At 41.8% G+C, this 18928-nt stretch overlaps 1 protein-coding gene and 1 non-coding gene across 3 annotated transcripts in view; both read left to right on the top strand.

The window, feature by feature from the left end:
• LOC123512442 (dimethylglycine dehydrogenase, mitochondrial-like) overlaps nucleotides 1–18721 on the top strand; it is a 46719-nt gene extending 27998 nt beyond the window's left edge. For both annotated transcript variants that reach the window (XM_045268859.1, XM_045268858.1), the window contains 9 exons: nucleotides 5661–5799; nucleotides 6408–6548; nucleotides 12251–12391; nucleotides 12931–13093; nucleotides 13786–13918; nucleotides 14360–14493; nucleotides 14777–14878; nucleotides 17869–18003; nucleotides 18163–18721. In XM_045268859.1, the coding sequence (XP_045124794.1) occupies nucleotides 5661–5799; nucleotides 6408–6548; nucleotides 12251–12391; nucleotides 12931–13093; nucleotides 13786–13918; nucleotides 14360–14493; nucleotides 14777–14878; nucleotides 17869–18003; nucleotides 18163–18252 (1178 nt within the window). In that variant the 3' untranslated portion in view covers nucleotides 18253–18721. The remainder of the gene's footprint in view (nucleotides 1–5660; nucleotides 5800–6407; nucleotides 6549–12250; nucleotides 12392–12930; nucleotides 13094–13785; nucleotides 13919–14359; nucleotides 14494–14776; nucleotides 14879–17868; nucleotides 18004–18162) is intronic.
• Trnar-ucg lies at nucleotides 11356–11428 on the top strand. The gene has a single exon. It is a non-coding gene; the product is annotated as a tRNA-Arg (tRNA).
• Nucleotides 18722–18928: the final 207 nt, after the last annotated feature.

Below are 18928 nucleotides of genomic sequence, written 5' to 3'. Positions count from 1 at the left end.
GCCTAACTTCATAGAAGCTGTTTTTACCAAGAGACGAGGTGTGACGTTTCCAGTTAAGATTATAAGTAAAGGACAGACCGAGGATATTCAGTGTGGAAGAGGGAGACAGTTGAGTGTCATTGAAGAAGAGGGGATAGTTGTCTGGAAGGTTGTGTCGAGTTGATATATGTAGGAATTGAGTTTCTGAGGCATTGAACACTACTAAGTTTTCTCTACCCAAATCAGAAATCTTAGAGAGATCAAGTCAGGCGTTCTGTGGCGTCCCTGTGTGATCTGTTGAATTCCTGAAGGGTTGATCGTCTGTGAAAGGACGTGGAGAGATGTAGGGTGGTATTATCAGCGTAAGAACGGATAGGGCAAGAAGTTTGGTTAAGATCATTAATGAATAATAGAAAAAGAGCGGGTGGCAGGACAGAACCCTGAGGAACACCACTATTAATAGATTTAGCAGAAGAACGGTGGCCATCTACCACAGCTGCAATAGAACGGTCGGAAAGGAAACTTGAAATAGAATTCCAGAGAGAAGGATAGAAACTGTAGTAGGGCAGTTTTGAGATCAAAGCTTTGTGCCAAACTCTTTCAAAAGCTTTTGATAGGTCTACCGCGACAGCAAAAGTTTCACCGAAATCTCTAAAAGAGGATGACCAATACTCAGTAAGGAACGACAGAAGATCACTAGTAGAGCGACCTTGATGGAAACCATACTGGAGATTAGAAAGAAAATTGTGAAGTGACAAATGTTTAAAAATCTTCCTATTGAGAGTAGATTCAAAAACATTAGACAAGCAAGAGATTAAAGCTTTAGGACGGTACTTTGAGGTATTAGAACGGTCACCCATTTCAGGAACAGGCTGAATTTTTCCAACAAGAAGGTAAGGTAGAAGTCGATAGACACAGTTGAAAAAGTTTAGTGTGTGTGTGTGTGTGTGTGTGTGTGTGTGTGTGTGTATTTAGACTACCTAGTTGTATATTACTCAGTTCAAGCAGGGGTCATAGTGACCTGTTTTCATATCTATATTTATCCAACTTTTTCTTATTTTTGTGCACACTTTTTGCTGCTACAATGTCTTCACTCAATCCGTTTCAAATATCCACCGTCCTGTGTGGAAAACTAAACCTTTTTAATGTTTCTTAAACACTGATTTTTATGACAGCATTAAACTCATTGACACTGAGAGAGCCGGCTATGAGTTATGTGTTGGTCCCCATGGCTCTGGTACCAGGAACGACAACAACTCTTTCCTTCTGAATCGTGCAAGATCCAGAAGGTTGAGAATTGCAGGTTCTTGGTATCAGAGACCAGCGCTGCACCGCTTGACTTGCTATAGTAATGCCTGATGGGTAGCAAAGGAGATCGACCATATCCTTATTATTACTCGTTGGAGGATCCTTCAGAACTGCAGGGATTTTCGGAGTGCCAAGTTCTTTGTGACCGATCACAGGTGTGTTGTTGCTACACTCAAGCTGCGTGTCAAGTCCAGAAAGCCTCCAAGATGTGACCACACTATGTTTCATATTGAAAAAACTAAAGGATTTGACATGTGCCCAGGAGTATGCAGTGATAACCTTCCAATCAATCGGTTTGGAGTGCTCGACACCATCGAGGACCCAGTAGAGATATGGGATACCTTCAAATGTGAGACTCTTGAGGCTGCCAAGGAATCCGTTAGGGAGCGCCCAAGGTCACGGAGTGGTTTCGCCTCGGTAGAGACGCTGGACAGTATTGAGGAGAGTCGTGCTGGCAGACTTGCTAGGAACCGCAACTAGTACAGGGCTCTGTCACGTAGGATTAGAGCTCTCCTGAGGAGAGACAAGGAGAGGTATGTCAGGGGTCTCGCTGAGGATGTAGAGTGTCATTTAAATGCTAATGACCTCCCACCTGCCTATCGAACCCTGAAGAAACTCCTCTCCAAGTCTACTTCTCAGGCAAGCACTATCCAAACAGCAGATGGCTGCCTCGTATCAGACGCAGATGGGCAGATGGCTCGTTGCGCAGAGTATTTTGAGCACCTGTTCAAGGTGGATCTTCCAAGTGGACAGCTCCAAACTGCAGGGTTACAGATGCTCGATGCTGATCCACCTATTGACGAAACTGCACCCTCCATTGATGATGTCAAAGAGGGTATGGCAAAGTTGCGGGGTGGAAAGGCAGCTGGCATCTGTAACAGCAGTGCGGAGCTGCTCAAAGCGGGGATGTAGGCCATGATCCGAGGGTTGCATGCTGTCTTGACTGCTGTATAGCATTTAGATACCATTTCCCCTGACTGGAAAAAGGGATTGGTCATCCCAATTTGGAAAGGGAAAGGGAATAGTCAGAACTGTAACAACTACCATGGTATAACACTGCTCAGCGTACCAGGCAAGGTGCTTGCCCATTTGCTGTTGATGCGTATCCGCAGTCACCTGCTGAAACACCAGAGACCAGAATAGTCTGGGTTCATGCCCGATCCGAGCGCTTTGCGTACTGGAGGAGCGCCGACATGAGTTTTGACAAGGGATGCTTACATCCTATGTCGATCTTAAGAAGACGTTTGATTCAATGCATCGAGAGACACTCTAGGATCTTCTGCGTCTCCGTGGGATTTCTGCAAGGATTATTGGTGAGTGCTGTGAAGTGTGGAGGGGGCATGTCCAGCTTGCTCCCTGTGAATATGGGAGTGAGGCAGGGATGCGTGTTTGCTCCATCACTTTTCAACATTTGCATGGACTGGGTACTAGGCAGAGTTGCAGGCCAAAGTCATTGTGGAGCATCTGTCGGCAATACTGAAATTACAGATCTTGTATTTGCCGATGATGCAGTAATATTTGCTGAATCACTGGAGGTTCTGGTAATGTCTCTGAAGGCACTGCACGAGGAGGTGAAGCCCCTGGGACTCCAGGTTTCCTGGCCCAAGACCAAGGTTCAGGTGTTTAGAGGCTTACTAGATGAAACAGTACAGTCTGTCCATGCCTGTGGCGAGGACATTGAGATCTCAGAAAATTTCACATACCTTGATAGTGTAGTGCGTAATAATGGTGGGTTGAGTCAGGAAGTTATACGGCGGATTGGCCTGGCCCACAGCGTTATGGACTCGCTCAACACGAGTATTTGGCGTTGTCGGTACCTGTGCAGACGGACGAAGATTAGGATCTTTAAGTCGCTGGTGATCCCTGTCTTACTTTACAGTTGTGAGACATGGACACTGAACACTGATCTGAAAAGGTAAATTGATGTCTTTGGTACTAGATGCCTTCGCAGAATCATGGGGTACCTCTGGTATGATTTTGTGTCAAATCAACGATTGCTTCGTGAAACTCATCCGAGGCCAATTACCAGCATAGTTTGTCAATGCCAACTACGACTATATAGTCATGTGGCACGCTACCCGGAAGCCGATCAGGTTGTCTCCAAAAGGGATAACCGAGCATGGAAGAGGCCCAGGGGACGTCCACAGAACTCATGGCTGTGGCAAGTCGATGCTTCCTGCTGGGAGTTACTTGGCATGGGAAGGGAGCCTGCATGGAGACTCACAAGGCATGACCACCTGGAGTGGTGCCATAGGGTAAGCGAGGCGACACGCCCCCAGCATATGATTGATTGATTGACTTTTGTGACCTTCTTGGTCTCTTGTTCGCCTACCACCATCCTCCGTCAGTGATACCATGTCTTGTCTATCTATCTTTTCCATATGGTTTACTAATTTGTACATCGTTATTAGATCTCCTCTTTCCCGTCTGTCCTTTAAGGATGGTAGTTCCACTTCCTTCAGTCTTTCTCCATAGGGAAGATCCTTTATTTCTGGCAACATCTTTGTAACGGTCCTTTGGATTCTTTCTATTCTTTTGATGTCTTTCTGCTTGTATGGTGACCACACCACTGCTGCATATTCTAGTCTAGGTCTTATCATAATGGTTATGATCGTTTTCATTATACTCTTGTCCATGTAATGAAACGCAACCCTGATGTTAGTTAGTATCCTGTATGTTGAAGCAAATAACCCATTTATGTGTCTTTCTACAGTCAGAGTGTCTTGTATAATCACTCCCAGGTCTTTTCTTCACCACTTTTTATTATAATCTGTTCTCCCATTTTGTATTCCCACATAGGTCTTCTATAACTTTTACCCATTTTCATTACATGGCATTTCCTGTTATTAAATTATAATTTCCACTCTTGGCTCCACTTTTAGATCTTGTTAATATCTTTCTGCAATTCCCTACAGTCTTTGATGTTCCTTAATACTCTCAAAAGTTTCACATCATCCGTAAACAAATTTATGTTACTACTCAGATCATCTTGCATATCGTTGGTATATACGTAGAACATAGTTGGTGCCAGCACTGAACCCCGTGGTATGCCACTAGTGACTGTGCTCCAACCTAGATCGGGTGTCTTTTATCATTGTCCTCATTTCCCTATCTGTTAGGTAGTCTGTTATCCATTCTAAGATATTTCCCTTTATTCTTCCGATGTGTTCCATTTTCCATAGGAGTCTTCTATGTGGTACTCTATCGAAGGCCTTTTTAATGTCCAAATAACCACTGTGTCAATCATCCATCTCTCTCTTGTACCTCATCTATTATTCTTGTATAAAAGCTTAATAAATTTGTTATGCAAGATCTTTCTTTACTGAAACCGAATTGTGAGCTTTCTATTATTTCATTTTCCTTCAGATATTCTAACGATTTTTCTTTAATTGCAATTTCACAGATCTTTCGCACAACACTAATCAGTGACACTGGTCTATAATTTAGGGGCTCTGTCTTTTTTCCTCCTTTATATATATTTGGATTATATTTATTCTTTTCCACTCCCTTGGTACCTTCCCTTCCATCAGAGAGCTGTTGATCACATCCCAGATTGGTTCTACCAGTTGGTCTCTACATTCCCTCAGTGTCCATCCTGACACTCCATCTGGACCCATTGCCTTCCTCACTTCCACACCTTCTAGGAGTTTACTGATTTTTTGCTTATGCACCACAATGTTTCTTAATCCTTCTTGTATCCCTTGGTTGTTTGGTTCTATGAAATCTCCCTCTTCATTAAATACTGATTTAAGGCTCCCGTACACATGTTCACTCATTTCTTCTGTTGCTTCATATGTCCTGTTTAAGTCTTAGTGATGGTCTCTCTGTTTGTCATTTTTCCGTTTATAAACTTACAAAAAGCTTGGGTTCATTTTCACATCTCTTCACTACGTCCTTTTCAAAATTTCCCTCCTCCTCCCTTCTTATCCTAATGTATTCGTTTCGTGCCTCTGTATACCGCTTCCTATTTGCCTCATTCCATTGCTTCCTTATTTTTTTCCAAGCTCGATCCTTACACTTATTAGCTCTTGCACATATAGCATTATACCACATGTGTTTGCTTTCTTTTACTCTGTATTAGGGAACATATCTGTGTGTGTGTGTGTGTGTGTGTGTGTGTGTGTGTGTGTGTGTGTGTGTGTGTGTGTGTGTGTGTGTGTGTGTGTGTGTGTGTGTGTGAGAGAGAGAGAGAGAGAGAGAGAGAGAGAGAGAAAGGAGAAGAATAAAATAGACTAACGCTCAAGATATTTTGACAACTAAAGGAAAAAGAAAGTTAACATTAGCAAGATAAGTTCTGCGCCAGAAACATTACAGACAGGAAATAAGACCAAATGGATAATTCTTGGCATCTTTCCCCGCCTGTCGTATGTCAGGCCGCCCCACCTGCAGAGTGTCCGGCGCCCATGACCTGATGGAGAAGCGCGGGGCTTGCATGCACTTTCACAGCGGGTGGGAGCAGCCCGCCTGGTTCTGCCCATCAGGCAAACCAGAGTACCAGCCCAGCTTCAGAAAGTGAGTGGGGCTAGACCCGTGTGCACAGATAAATATATAGTTAGATGTGTAGGCAATTTATTGACCACAAAAGAAAGACTAGAAAAAAAAAGAAAAAGAATATGACTTAGGTTAAGATCCAGAGAGTCTTCAGAACCTTTATATTAATGGATAATGTGATAAAACAGTATAAATAACAAAGCTAGCAAAAATATAAAAATGAAAAGAACGTGATTACAAAGCACACAAATACACACACACACACACACACACACACACACACACACACACACACACACACACACACACACACACACACACACACACACACACACACACACACACACACACACACACACACACACACACACACACACACACACACACACACACACACACACACACACACACACACACACACACACACACACACACACACACACACACACACACACACACACACACACACACACACACACACACACACACACACACACTGATTTATTTGTTTTAGTAATAATCTCATATGAACAGAGAGAGAAAATTCAAGTATCTTAATACATATTTACATACAATTTCATATATTGCAATATGCTCTCTCTCTCTCTCTCTCTCTCTCTCTCTTTTAGGACCAACTGGCACTCTCCTGTGGAGAGCGAGGTGGAGCTGGTCATGACCTCAGCTGGCATCATTGACCTCACGCCCTTCGCCAAGTTGCTGGTGGAGGGACCTGACGCCGAAGCCTTCCTCAACTACATTACCGCCAACAAGTGAGTCTCGTTCAGCTGTTTATCATCGCTATGCTATTTTATGTAAGTACAGCAGGAAAAAGGACAGTAAATTAGCGATCGGCATGCCGCCTTTACCCTCTTTTTTTTATGTTATGGCCTATAGCGCCTATAGGCATACTTGAAGAATATATGTTGGGAAGCGCTGTTCAGCTTCCGTTCATTAGTGGCGCAGACAATTTTATCTATAGTGGTATACCCATATTAAGGCCCATATCACCACCCAAGCGCATCTTTGGTGTAACCACCTAGAACTTCGGTATCATGGTGACACGCACCGTTTTTTGTACGGCAGCGTGGGTGAAGGAGCCTGTTGAAAGTAGTGAAGGTGCAGCGCAGAAGTAATTGAGGATGCGAGCCTAACGACAAGCTGTAGGCCGCACAAATGGACATCTCTCCACTGCAAAGGAAGCTTACATTTCTTTGCTTCCATGGCTTCGTGCGTGATTATAGTAAGCGGTATATGTGTCATGAAGTTAATTTGGTATGCGATCTACGGTCTGTATAGTAATCTATAACAAAAAATATATATAAATACTTTTTTTTTCCTTTTGTTATCAACAGACAAGCTAGGAAAACACTTATCTTGATTTCGAGAGACTGTCTGCATGGTTAGAAAGTATGAACCATGAGTGGAGTGTCGAAGCTCCGATTCCGACCCAATAAGGTACAATGCATGCTGCAACAGCAAGCTCGATAGGCGACCAGCGCTCCCTTCCGTGACTTTACCTGCTTATTGGCATCTGAATGTCTATGGAACCCTTTAGATGTTAGCTAAAGGGTTTAACAACCCTGCCCTCCAGACCGGGCGAAGGCAGTTGCATTTAAAAGTTGCTTGCAAACTTTGTCAAATTTAAAAACAATTTTTATTCAATTTTATTCAAATTTCATATGATTTGGTGCATGAGTTCAGAAATAGAGATACTGTACTGAAGCAATCTATAACTGGATCACTGTCTTTTCAGTCACATGTGCATATTCACAGCAGGAAGCATGCAAGGTAGACTTTACATATTCCGTAGTAAAGATGCTTCACATTATTTCGTTGATCAGGCGATTTTTGCACACTTTCAAGTCAAAGCCATTTTTCATTAACCATCAATGATTTTCTATTCGGATCAAAATTTAAATGACATTTGAGAACTTTCCGTCAAATTTCGTCGAATGCCGCGACAGTCTTGAGTGCCGCATGTGGGAAAAAGGTGGTTATCGGGTCCGGCCTAGGGCCCAAAGCAGGGAACTTGCAGAAGGTCCTTCTTTTCCTTGGCGGCCTTAAGCTTCACTATAGTCATCCACTTGCAGAGCCTCATATTAGGCAAGGGTCGCCATAAGCAAGGGATTAATGTCTGCCATTCACCAGAGAGGGGGTGGAGTCTTGATGGGGAGATAAGGGCTCTTTCCATAGAATCTAGTGGAGGATGTGTACGAGTCCTTTGATTGTAATAGCACCGGGATGAACAACTCTCCGTGAACGAGGGCACGCTGTGCACCATGCACCAGACACTGACAGTATGAGGGATCCTTTAAGGGTGAAAGGGCTAAATTCTTGACAGTGGATGGGTAGTGGTGTGTGGTGGGTCATTGCTCATGGCGAGCCGTGTGAGGCATTGCAAGGGTACATTATCACTGCCCTCACACCCACTGGACTGCTGTGGTGGACCCTTGGGGAGGAAGGGTTCGTTATTGGTCAATCGCATCGTTATCATGGAAACTAGTATCGTTATCGTGGAATCTTATCGTTATTTCCGTCAAGCACATCGTAATGATCGTTATTTTATTTATTTATGTATTTATCTATTTATCTATATATCGTAACATCAAATTCGTTTTCATTATTTCGGTTTACATATTACATAACTCACATAACAATATGTCCAGCAGTACAAGTCCTCTATGATAAAAAGTCCAGCAAAGCTCGACACTTTTTCTAACTCATATCGTATAATTTCGGGAGATAAATAACTACATACTTTACCACATCAATGTGAAATAGTGTTACAGTTTCTTAAATTTACATATTTCATTTGAAAGACACTGAGAACCTTTTCATTGGTGATGTAATATAGTTGTAATAATATTCGTAATTCAAGTATTGTCTCTGCTTCTAAGCACGTTTCATTGCTTTTTTGTTTCGTTAATACTGATGCATTTATTCCTTTTTAGATAAATACATGTATATTAAGAATATTTTATTTAAGCCATAATAAACAAATTAAACATGTAGATCGCCTACCAAAGTAGAATTTGACTCTTATGGATCACGTTGGCTGTGTAGTAGAGATGTACCGATGCATCGGTGTCGGTATCGGAATCGGCGGTATCGGCCCAATTTTTGGGTATCGGTATCGGTATCGGTATCGACTTATTTTCCGGCGATACTTCCGATACCTGAAAGGAATTTACTACTTAGAGATATATTCGATATAACATATTGATAATACCAAATTAATATAATACGGCGTAATAAGTTTCCGTGGTGAATACCGTATGTCATAGAATACTGCTTTCTGTGGTAATAAGCCACAACCTCTTGATTGGACGTGTATGAAACGCGTATAGGCTGAACTCCGGCATCCTGTCACACGGTCGGTCATGAGTCACCACGCACTCTCACTGTCTCTCAGTCAGACGCTGCTCCTCCACCCACACAAAGTTCACACAGGTGAAAAGCTTATGTTTTTAACTATAATCTAAGAATGTCAAACTTCAGATACTGAGAATCCAACAAAATGATTTGGTATATATATATATATATATATATATATATATATATATATATATATATATATATATATATATATATATATATATATATATATATATATAGTTAGGCATTTTGCATTATTGTAAATAACAGCATATTCTTATTTGATTTATAATTAACAGTGGTAGTGCTAGCCTTTTCCAAGATATCATACTGGAATAGGTGGAAGCTCGAATTATATATGTATATTAATTTTAATGCAAGTTTAATTTTTGAGTTACTTGTGTTAACCTAAGGATGTAAAAATTCCATAACTAAGAAAGTAACGATTCTGTTTTGTAATCATGTGCATTGTGTATAATTTGTTGCATATTAATTATTTAAGATCATAGCAATACACTAGAAATTTAGAATAAACTAAACTTTTTCTATTTAATTGAAAAGATTAGGTGAAAGCTCATTTTTCTGAATTGGTCTACTAATGTCTAATGAATTAATATCAAAGGATGTCAGATTTAATTAAAGAGAAACATACACAACAAAATGAGTTTCTTTTGCTAATATTTTGTGTCTGTTTTACAATTTTAATAATTTTAAAAATATTTTTGATCGCCAAAATATCGTCAATAAAATTAATAATGAAAATGCACAAGACCAAATGGTCGCTAAAGGAGTAAGAAGTAAGAATTTAAGATAACTGACAAGAATCAGAAGACTGAGAAGATATTCATTCCAGTTACTGAGTAATTTACCTTTGCAAATGTCTTCAAAAAGCTTCTAGAATTGCTCCTATTTCACAAACGTTCTCAGAAGGACTTACAGCATCCCCCAAAACAAAGCCTCCCATCTGATAACGCTCGCCGTACACCAACTCATCCTGGTGTCCAGTGCAGTAATTACTATAAGTAGTAGTATCGGTAGTAGTATCGGTATCGGCCCAATTAGGTGGTATCGGTATCGGTATCGGAATCGGCCAAAATTTTGGTATTGGTACATATCTACTGTGTGTCCGTGGCCGCCTCACTCTCTGTCCTTAGCCAGATCTCAGACTGCTGAAGCCCGCTTAGTTACGTAGTTTGGGTTTCATGGCATCTATTCAGATTTACACCAGTTCGCACTAGTCCTGCCTGTACTATAAAAAGTTTGCATAAACACGACGTGATGTTTGCGGCTTTTTCGACGCCTCTCACTCATTGCTACTTCATGTCTTGATGAGCTTTCGATTATGATCCCAGCTGCATCAAGTGTGTGTGTGTGTGTGTGTGTGTGTGTGTGTGTGTGTGTGTGTGTGTGTGTGTGTAATTCACCACGGTCGTCTGCTGGCCACCCAGCCAGCCTTCCCCATTACGGAGCGAGCTCAGAGCTCATAGACCGATCTTCGGGTAGGACTGAGACCACAACACATTCCATATGCCGGGAAAGCGAGGCCACAACCCCTCGAGGTATATCCTACACCTGCTTGCTGCAAGGTGAACAGGGGTACACATTAAGAGGCTTGCCCATTTGCCTCGCCGCGCCCTGGACTCGAAACCAGGCCTTCTCGGTTGTGAGCCGAGTGTGCTAACCACTACATTACGCGGTGTGTGTATGTGTATGTGTAATTCACCACGGTCGTCTGCTGGTCACCCAGCCAGTTTTCACCATTACGAAGCGAGCTCAGAGCTCATAGACCGGTCTTCGGGTAGGACTGAGACCACAACACACTCCATACACCGGGAAAGCGAAACCACAACCCCTCGAGTTACATCCCGTACCTATTTACTGCTTGGTGAACAGGGTCTACACATTAAGAGGCTTGCTCATTTGCCTCCTCGCCGCCTACGGGACTCGAACCCAGACCCTCTCGATTGTGAGTCGAGTGTGCTAACCACTACACTACGCGGTGTGTGTGTGTGTGTGTGTGTGTGTGTGGGGCGAGATGTGGCAGCGTGGGTAGGTGAGTGAATGGATGCTTGTGTGCCTGAATGTTTGTCTAATGTGGCCTTGGCTCTCCTTACAACAACTACTTCATCGCAACTCATCTACCACCGAGGCTATTATCCCAAGTCTCTCTCTTTCTCTCTCTCTCTCTTTCACTTTCCTCGTGACCGTGTGGCCTAATGGATAAGGCGTCGGACTTCGGATCCGAAGATTGCAGGTTCGAGTCCTGTCACGGTCGATGTTTGTTTTTTATCCTTATTATGGCAGTGAAGGATAATAATGCAGGGAAAATTACGACTTGTAATGAAGAAAGCTAGGTTAATTTATATTCGAAGTATTATTCCGTGATTGTACATAGATATGGTGATCTCTTGTAATTCCATCTACAGTACGTATTCTTGTCACTGCTTCATGCTATTGCCACGGGAAGAGAGAGAAGAATAGGAAAAAATTACATATTCGCTTTCTGATATTTGTTGGTTGTGGTAAACTGAAAACCATGCTGATCTCTTGAATTGTTACTTCCCGTTACTCCTGTGTATAGTTGTTATTGGGAGAGGAGTGAGAGTAATATCTGTCCTTCTGTTTATTTTTTATTCCATTTGTAATTGTTGTTAGCTGGTTGTGGTACAGTCATTGAAATTCATTCTGACGAACTGACTTACAGGAACTTATGTTCGTATGTATATTCTCTCTCTCTCTCTCTCTCTCTCTCTCTCTCTCTCTCTCTCTCTCTCTCTCTCTCTCTCTCTCTCTCTCTGCAATACCGCTTCATCCCAAGTTAAATTTCTTGTTAATAGTAATAGTAGTAATTTTGTTGATTAATGCTACTACTGCTATTACTGCTACTACTAACCACATACCACTACCACCTGAAGTAGTGGTGGTAGTAGTAGTAGTAGTAGTAGTAGTAGTAGTAGTAGTAGTAGTAGTAGTAGCAGTAGTACCAGTAGTAGAAATAGCAGTAGTAATAACAGAAGAAGTAGTAGTTTTGTTGATATCGTTTTTGTTAATATCACTACTACCACCACCACCACACCTCTCCTTTTCTCTGCCGCAGAATTCCTAAGGTTGGCCGGACAGTCATTACGCACATCCTGACCTCCACCGGCCACGTGTACGCTGAACTGACGGTGACACGGACTAAGGAGGACTCGTTCCTAGTCATCACGGGGTCAGGCGTGGAGATGCATGACCTTAGGTGTGTCACGGGAAGGCTGGAAGACATAAAAGAACGAGGAGGAGGAAGAAAAGCTATAGGAAGAAAGGGAAATGGGATAGGGAAGAGGTGTGGAGTACGAGGATGGTGCAAATTGGAGAAGGAGGAGTAGAAGGAGGTGAGGAAAGAAGATGAAGAGGAGGAGGAGAGGGAAGTGAGGAAAGGATTGAGGAAGTACGGTAGGGAGTGTGAGTGTGAGAGTGACAGACAGACAGAGATAGACTGGCAAATAAAAAGACAGACAAAAAACTGAAAGCAACAAAAAGACAGGCAAACAATATGGAAGAAAATGCAGAGAAAAAAATCAGAAGAAAAAGGACTGACAAAAAAAGCAAAAATACATATAGACAGAAAAGAATAGACAGACAGAATAAAATGAACAAATAAACGGATAGACAGAATGGCAGTCAGTCCGTCAGTCAGTAAGGCAAACAAAACAATATGTAAGGCAATCTACAGTAAGGTAAAGAGAACAATTTGCTCCATCAAGACTTTCACAAATCTCCCTTGCACTTCTTCAGGTGGCTTCAGGAGCAGGCAAGGCATGGCGGGTGGAAGGTAAGTCTTGCCAACCAGACGGACGACCTGGGCTGCCTGAGCGTGGCAGGGCCCAAGTCCAAGCAGATACTGTCCAAGTTGTCACTAGCCTTCGAGGGAAAATTCCCCTTCTTTTCTGCTAAGGAGGTGCGTTGTGTGTGTGTGTGTGTGTGTGTGTGTGTGTGTGTGTGTGTGTGTGTGTGTGTGTGTGTGTATTCAAATATTCATCAGATGGATCTTCTTTTTTTTCTCCTGCCACATTACATCTTTTATTGTGATTTTAACGTGCAGAGTCTATAAATCTGTTACGTATTTTGATGTGGCAAGTCTTCTTCTAAATTCATCTTTTACTCTTTCCTTAGTTTACACTATATATAAATTGCTCTTTTCATGTTAAGTTATAAGCTTGAAATGTCAACTTATGTAACGTATTTGATGAAGCAAAAAGTCTTCTCCAAACGTGAACATAACACGTCCTTACCTGATGTATTTCTTTCATGCCGTGTAAGGTTTTATTTTTAACAAACATAGTTTTAATATTCTATTGACGTTCTCGATGCATTTATTCCGCCTCCTGAAATTCACGCATGGTTCAGTCTGGCCATGAATAAACAGACTCTTTCTCTCTCTCTCTCTCTCTCTCTCTCTCTCTCTCTCTCTCGATCTCGATCTCGATCTCTCGATCTTCCCTGGGAAAACAGTAAAACCGATTAATGCAATGGAAAAAGACAGATAGCAAAACAGTTTGAAAGTAAGTCAAGTTAAACTCTGCAGTGCCTTCAATCCTTAAATACCCTGTTGAGTGTGTTGTAATCTGCTTCACTCTCTGTGCTTGCCAGGTGAACCTTGCTGGAATAGATCTACTGGCCATGCGCCTCTCCTACACCGGTGAGCTGGGCTGGGAGCTCTACCACCCCCGCTCTCACTCCGCCAAGCTCTATGAAGCTCTCCTGGACGCTGGCCACGAACATGGTAATGGCAGTAACAAAATTCACGCTCGCATACCCTTACTTGTTATCATATATTATTGTGCTCTCTCTCTCTCTCTCTCTCTCTCTCTCTCTCTCTCTCTCTCTCTCTCTCTCTCTCTGTCTTCCATCCTCTTAGTTTCTTTTTCGAATTGAAAGAAAAACAAAATGCAAGAGAGAGAGAGAGAGAGAGAGAGAGAGAGAGAGAGAGAGAGAGAGACCCATCACTTCATGTTTCAATAAATCTCACAGGCTAAACTTAAAAAAATAAAGAAAAAAAAAACTATAGATATATTAACCAAATAACTCTTCACTTTACGGCTTAACCTTTCGGGACATGAACTCCTAGTGACAGTATCGTTTGGTTTTTCCTTTGCATTCCTTTGCATTGAGTCATCGCGCGGCTGTCCTGACCACTACCTTGACTTTGCTTCCTTCCCTGCAGGTGTGGGAGACTTTGGCACACTGGCGCTTAACGTGATGCGGCAGGAGAAAGGCTTCAAGATGTGGGGCGCCGAGATGAACATGGATACCACCATAATCGACGCGGGGCTTATGTCATTTGTCAACATGAAGAAGGTGTGTGTGTGTGTGTGTGTGTGTGTATGTGTATGTGTGTGTGTGTGTGTGTGTGTGTGTGTGTGTGTGTGTGTGTGTGTGTGTGTGTGTGTGTGTGTTTAAGGAAGGCTTTGGTTAACGACTTTTCTTACATTCCCAAAAAATAAATGAATGTAAAAGTACCGCTAACACAAGATGGCATAGTATTGATCACTGTGACAACAGCCATCACCACCATTATACATCAAAGAGAACAGACTGAATGGCACAATCACTCATAACACTTTACATCATTATTCGTCAGGGTGACTTCGTGGGTCGTGCCGCTGTGATGGAACTCCTGAAGCAACGACCCAAGCGCATGTTGGTGCAACTCAAGGTGGACAGCGAGGACGTGGACCCACATGTAAGTGCAGTGCAGGGCTTTTGACAATATGACAGTATGGGCCTTTATATATATATATATATATATATATATATATATATATATATATATATATATATATATATATATATATATATATATATATATATATATTTTTTTTTTTTTTTTTTTTTGGTACATTTACATAAAAAAAAACCTACGACCTTGAAGTTTCATTAAAGGAAGACGAAGAATCTATAATAATAAGGGAATCTGATCTAATGTCTTTAAATGGCATAATGAATACAGCGAGAATGGTGTAATTAAAATCCTAAGGATCAATTATCAAAATAGGCCAAGAGATAATGGATTCGAGTGTGATTAATATAGATTTAGAAAGGAAATAGGAAGAAACTTTTTTTTTTATCCTATATAGCTCCTATAGGTATATTTGAAGAGTATGAGAAGCACTGTTCAGCTTCCACCCATTAGTGGCGCAGGCAATTTTATTTAAAGTGGTACCCATATTAGGGCTCATATCACCCAAGCGCATCTTTTGTGTAAGGCAATTAATTACACCTCCCCTTAGAACAGGAGTTCTCAACCTTTTTTAATCTTATGTACCCCTTGAAGTCTTTCAGTATTGGTCACGTACCCCTTAGCCACAATGCAGCGTCAGGAAGGGTAAAAATAAATTCATGGTTTATCGACTTAGTTTATTACTAAGTTTAAATTGTGTAATATATGTGAAGCTGACAAGATTTTCAATTAATATGAGTATGTCACTATGAGGTAATGTTGATAAGGGATTACTAATAGTACTTCACAGGGAAACACTATGTGACTAGTATGCAATACATTTACCAAAACGGAACTATATCAAACAGTTTTTGATCATTGTGGCGGTGAACTATTACTGTTTGCAGCTACGTAGTTGCAACTTGTTACTAGTAAGAGGTAGCAAGGTAAGTCACTGTGTGTGTGAATAGGATATAAAAATAATATATCAGAACTAAATATTATAGGTTTCCAAGGTTGTGTGACAACTGTAATCCAAGAGAGCTTTCTCTAAAATGACATAACTCCAGGAGTTTCCTTGTTAGCGTTGTTAACGTGCCCTAGTTCTAGTGGAGGACACGTCTAGCCTTGCACATTTAGGCCACTTTCAATATTACAAACAGGCTTGCAGTTATTTAAAACAAGCATTTTGAAAAGCCTGCACCGTATCTCCAAAATTCCTCTCACGTACCCCTGAGATACACGTACCCCAGGTTGAGAACCCCTGACCCAGAACCTGGATATCATGGTGACATCATGTAGGTACCTTTAACTACTCGTCAAATGACAAAGTTTCAAGGCGGTACATGGTGGGATTCGAACCTACGCATGGATGTCTGCCCGATCTACTACGCCACTACCTCCCTATAGTGATAGGTGAATAAACTCCGTAATAACATTGTTATATAGAGTTGAATCATTGGAAAGATTATAAAGAAAAGACAAATTGTCACTCACTAGAGACAGTCCCGCGCGCTCGCCTCGATTCCCGGCTTCCCCTTCGCAGCTCCTCCACCCAGCTGATTGTCGTCACTTATTATGAAGCCACGCTATTGGTCAACGAGAGGGAGAGAGAGAGAGAGAGAGAGAGAGAGAGAGAGAGAGAGGGTGTGTGTGATATATATATATATATATATATATATATATATATATATATGTGTGTGTGTGTGTATATATATATATATATATATATATATATATATATATATATATATATATATATGTGTGTGTGTGTGTTCACTGTTTGATCTGCTGCAGTCTCTGACGAGACAGCCAGACGTTACCCTACGGAACGAGCTCAGAGCTCATTATTTCCGATCTTCGGATAGGCCTGAGACCAGGCACAGACCACACACCGAGACGACAAGGTCACAACTCCTCGATTTATATCCCGTACCTACTCACTGCTAGATGAACAGGGGCTACACGTGAAAGGAGACACACCCAAATATCTCCACCCGGCCGGGGAATCGAACCCCGGTCCTCTGGCTTGTGAAGCCAGCGCTCTAACCACTGAGCTACCGGGTGTGTGTGTGTTTACCTAAAATTGTATTTACCTACTAGTTGTATTTTACGGGAGGGGAGCCTATGCTCGTGCTGTCCCGTCCCTATATCTCAGTGTCTAATTTTCTCTGAAGTCGTGTATAGACTTTGCACACCACCTCTCTGTCCAGTCCGTTCCATATATCTTCTCACTCTATGGGGGAAGCTGTTTTTCTTGAAGTCTCTTCTGTAGTTGTTTTTTCTGAGCTTTAATCCATGTCCTCTTGTGTCCCTTCTGTATGGGAAGTGCTGTTCAGCTTCCACCCATTAGTGGCGCAGACAATTATTATTTATAGTGGTACCCTTATTAGGGCTCATATCACCACCCAAGTGCATCTTTGGTGTAACCACCTAGAACCTAGGTATCATGGTGACATGTAAGTAACTTTAAACCGCTCGATAAATTTTATATATATATATATATATATATATATATATATATATATATATATATATATATATATATATATATATATATATATATATATCTTGAATTTCGTAGTGTCGTGGAGGATGGTGTCCATTTTATCTAAATATTCCTCTTTCTTAATTAGGACAAAAGCCGGAGTTTTGTCAGCTCGTGTAATGACGATGTCTTTATTCTCCCTCAACTGTTTAGCGGCGAGGATGTGGTTTTGTTTCACAACCACAACCACATGAAACAAAACCACATCCTCGCCGCTAAACAGTTGAGGGAGAATAGACATCGTCATTAGACGACCTGACAAAACTCCGACTTTTGTCCTGATTAAGAAAGAGGAATATATATATATATATATATATATATATATATATATATATATATATATATATATATATATATATATATATATATATATATATATATATATATATATAGCAGCACTAGCATCAGCAGTAGCGGTCGTAGTTGTATTAGTATTATAGTGAAGGCTTGTGTGCGTGTATTGCAGGGAGACGAGACCGTGTGGCTGTGCGGGAAGGTGGTTGGTAACACCACGAGCGGTTGCTTCTCCCACCACCTTCGCCAACCCATCGCCTTCGCCTACCTGCCGCCCTTCCTCGCTTTGCCAGGCTGCGAGGTCCAGGTAATCCAGAATGAGAGAGTAGAAAAAAATGGGAGGGATGGAGGAGAGGGTGACTGTGCCATCATATCATTATTCGTTACTTCCAGTCAATTGGTCAGTTTCTCTGTGGCAACGAGTACTTTACTTCACTTTCTTACTCTTCTTGTTTATCACCTGCAGATTGAGTTACTCGGTAACCTGTGCCCCGCCACAGTGCTGCCCGGGCCCCCAGTGTTGCCTCACACTGCTAGAGGGAAGGCTGCCAGATAGGGGGCAGCTCACGTCTTTCCCGCCTCTTCCAGTGAAGCAGGACGACGGTGGGGGCAACTCATGGCTCAAAGCTTCACCAATAGTGTTCGGCGTGGTTTAGTTATGCTAAGCTAGTGTGTATGTAGTTCGAATTGTTTATTTGCAGTGTATTTTGTTTTATGAGTTTCAGGGAGCTTGTTGCGGTGGTGGTTGTGTTACAGCCACCACAGAAAGAGAGAGTAGATGAAATAATACGAGAAAGAAAGGAGAAATAGAGTAAGAGGAAGGCGAAGGAGCGGGAAACAGTGCAGCACGGCGCAGTGGTGCAGAAGGACGAGAATCCCTGAGTGTTTGCAGCCGCCGTGTGTGCTCAAGGGTTACAGGTATGGCAACAGGAGTGCAGAAAACTGGCTGGGAAACTCAGGCTGAACCACGAGAACTGTATATTACCATACCTTTTGCTATACTGCTGATGTTATTATAAGTGAGAGAAAAAGAGATGGGAGGAATGGTGACCTAGGCTGAAGAAAGAATTGTTTTACCTTATCTAGCATGATACATAATGCATAAGAGCGACGCCATATAAAAAAGTCAGGTTAATAAAGCTGGCGAAGAAGATTTAAGGTACTATAAGCTTGTCTTATTATAGCTTGCTTTGAATGGATCTACCTTGCCTTACTTCTGATTCAACCTGAAT

Source organism: Portunus trituberculatus, chromosome 33 (assembly GCF_017591435.1).
Source record: "Portunus trituberculatus isolate SZX2019 chromosome 33, ASM1759143v1, whole genome shotgun sequence".
Taxonomy (NCBI): domain Eukaryota; kingdom Metazoa; phylum Arthropoda; class Malacostraca; order Decapoda; family Portunidae; genus Portunus; species Portunus trituberculatus.
The sequence above is the reverse complement of the archived record's forward strand: the minus strand, read 5'-3'. Positions and strand labels throughout refer to the sequence as shown.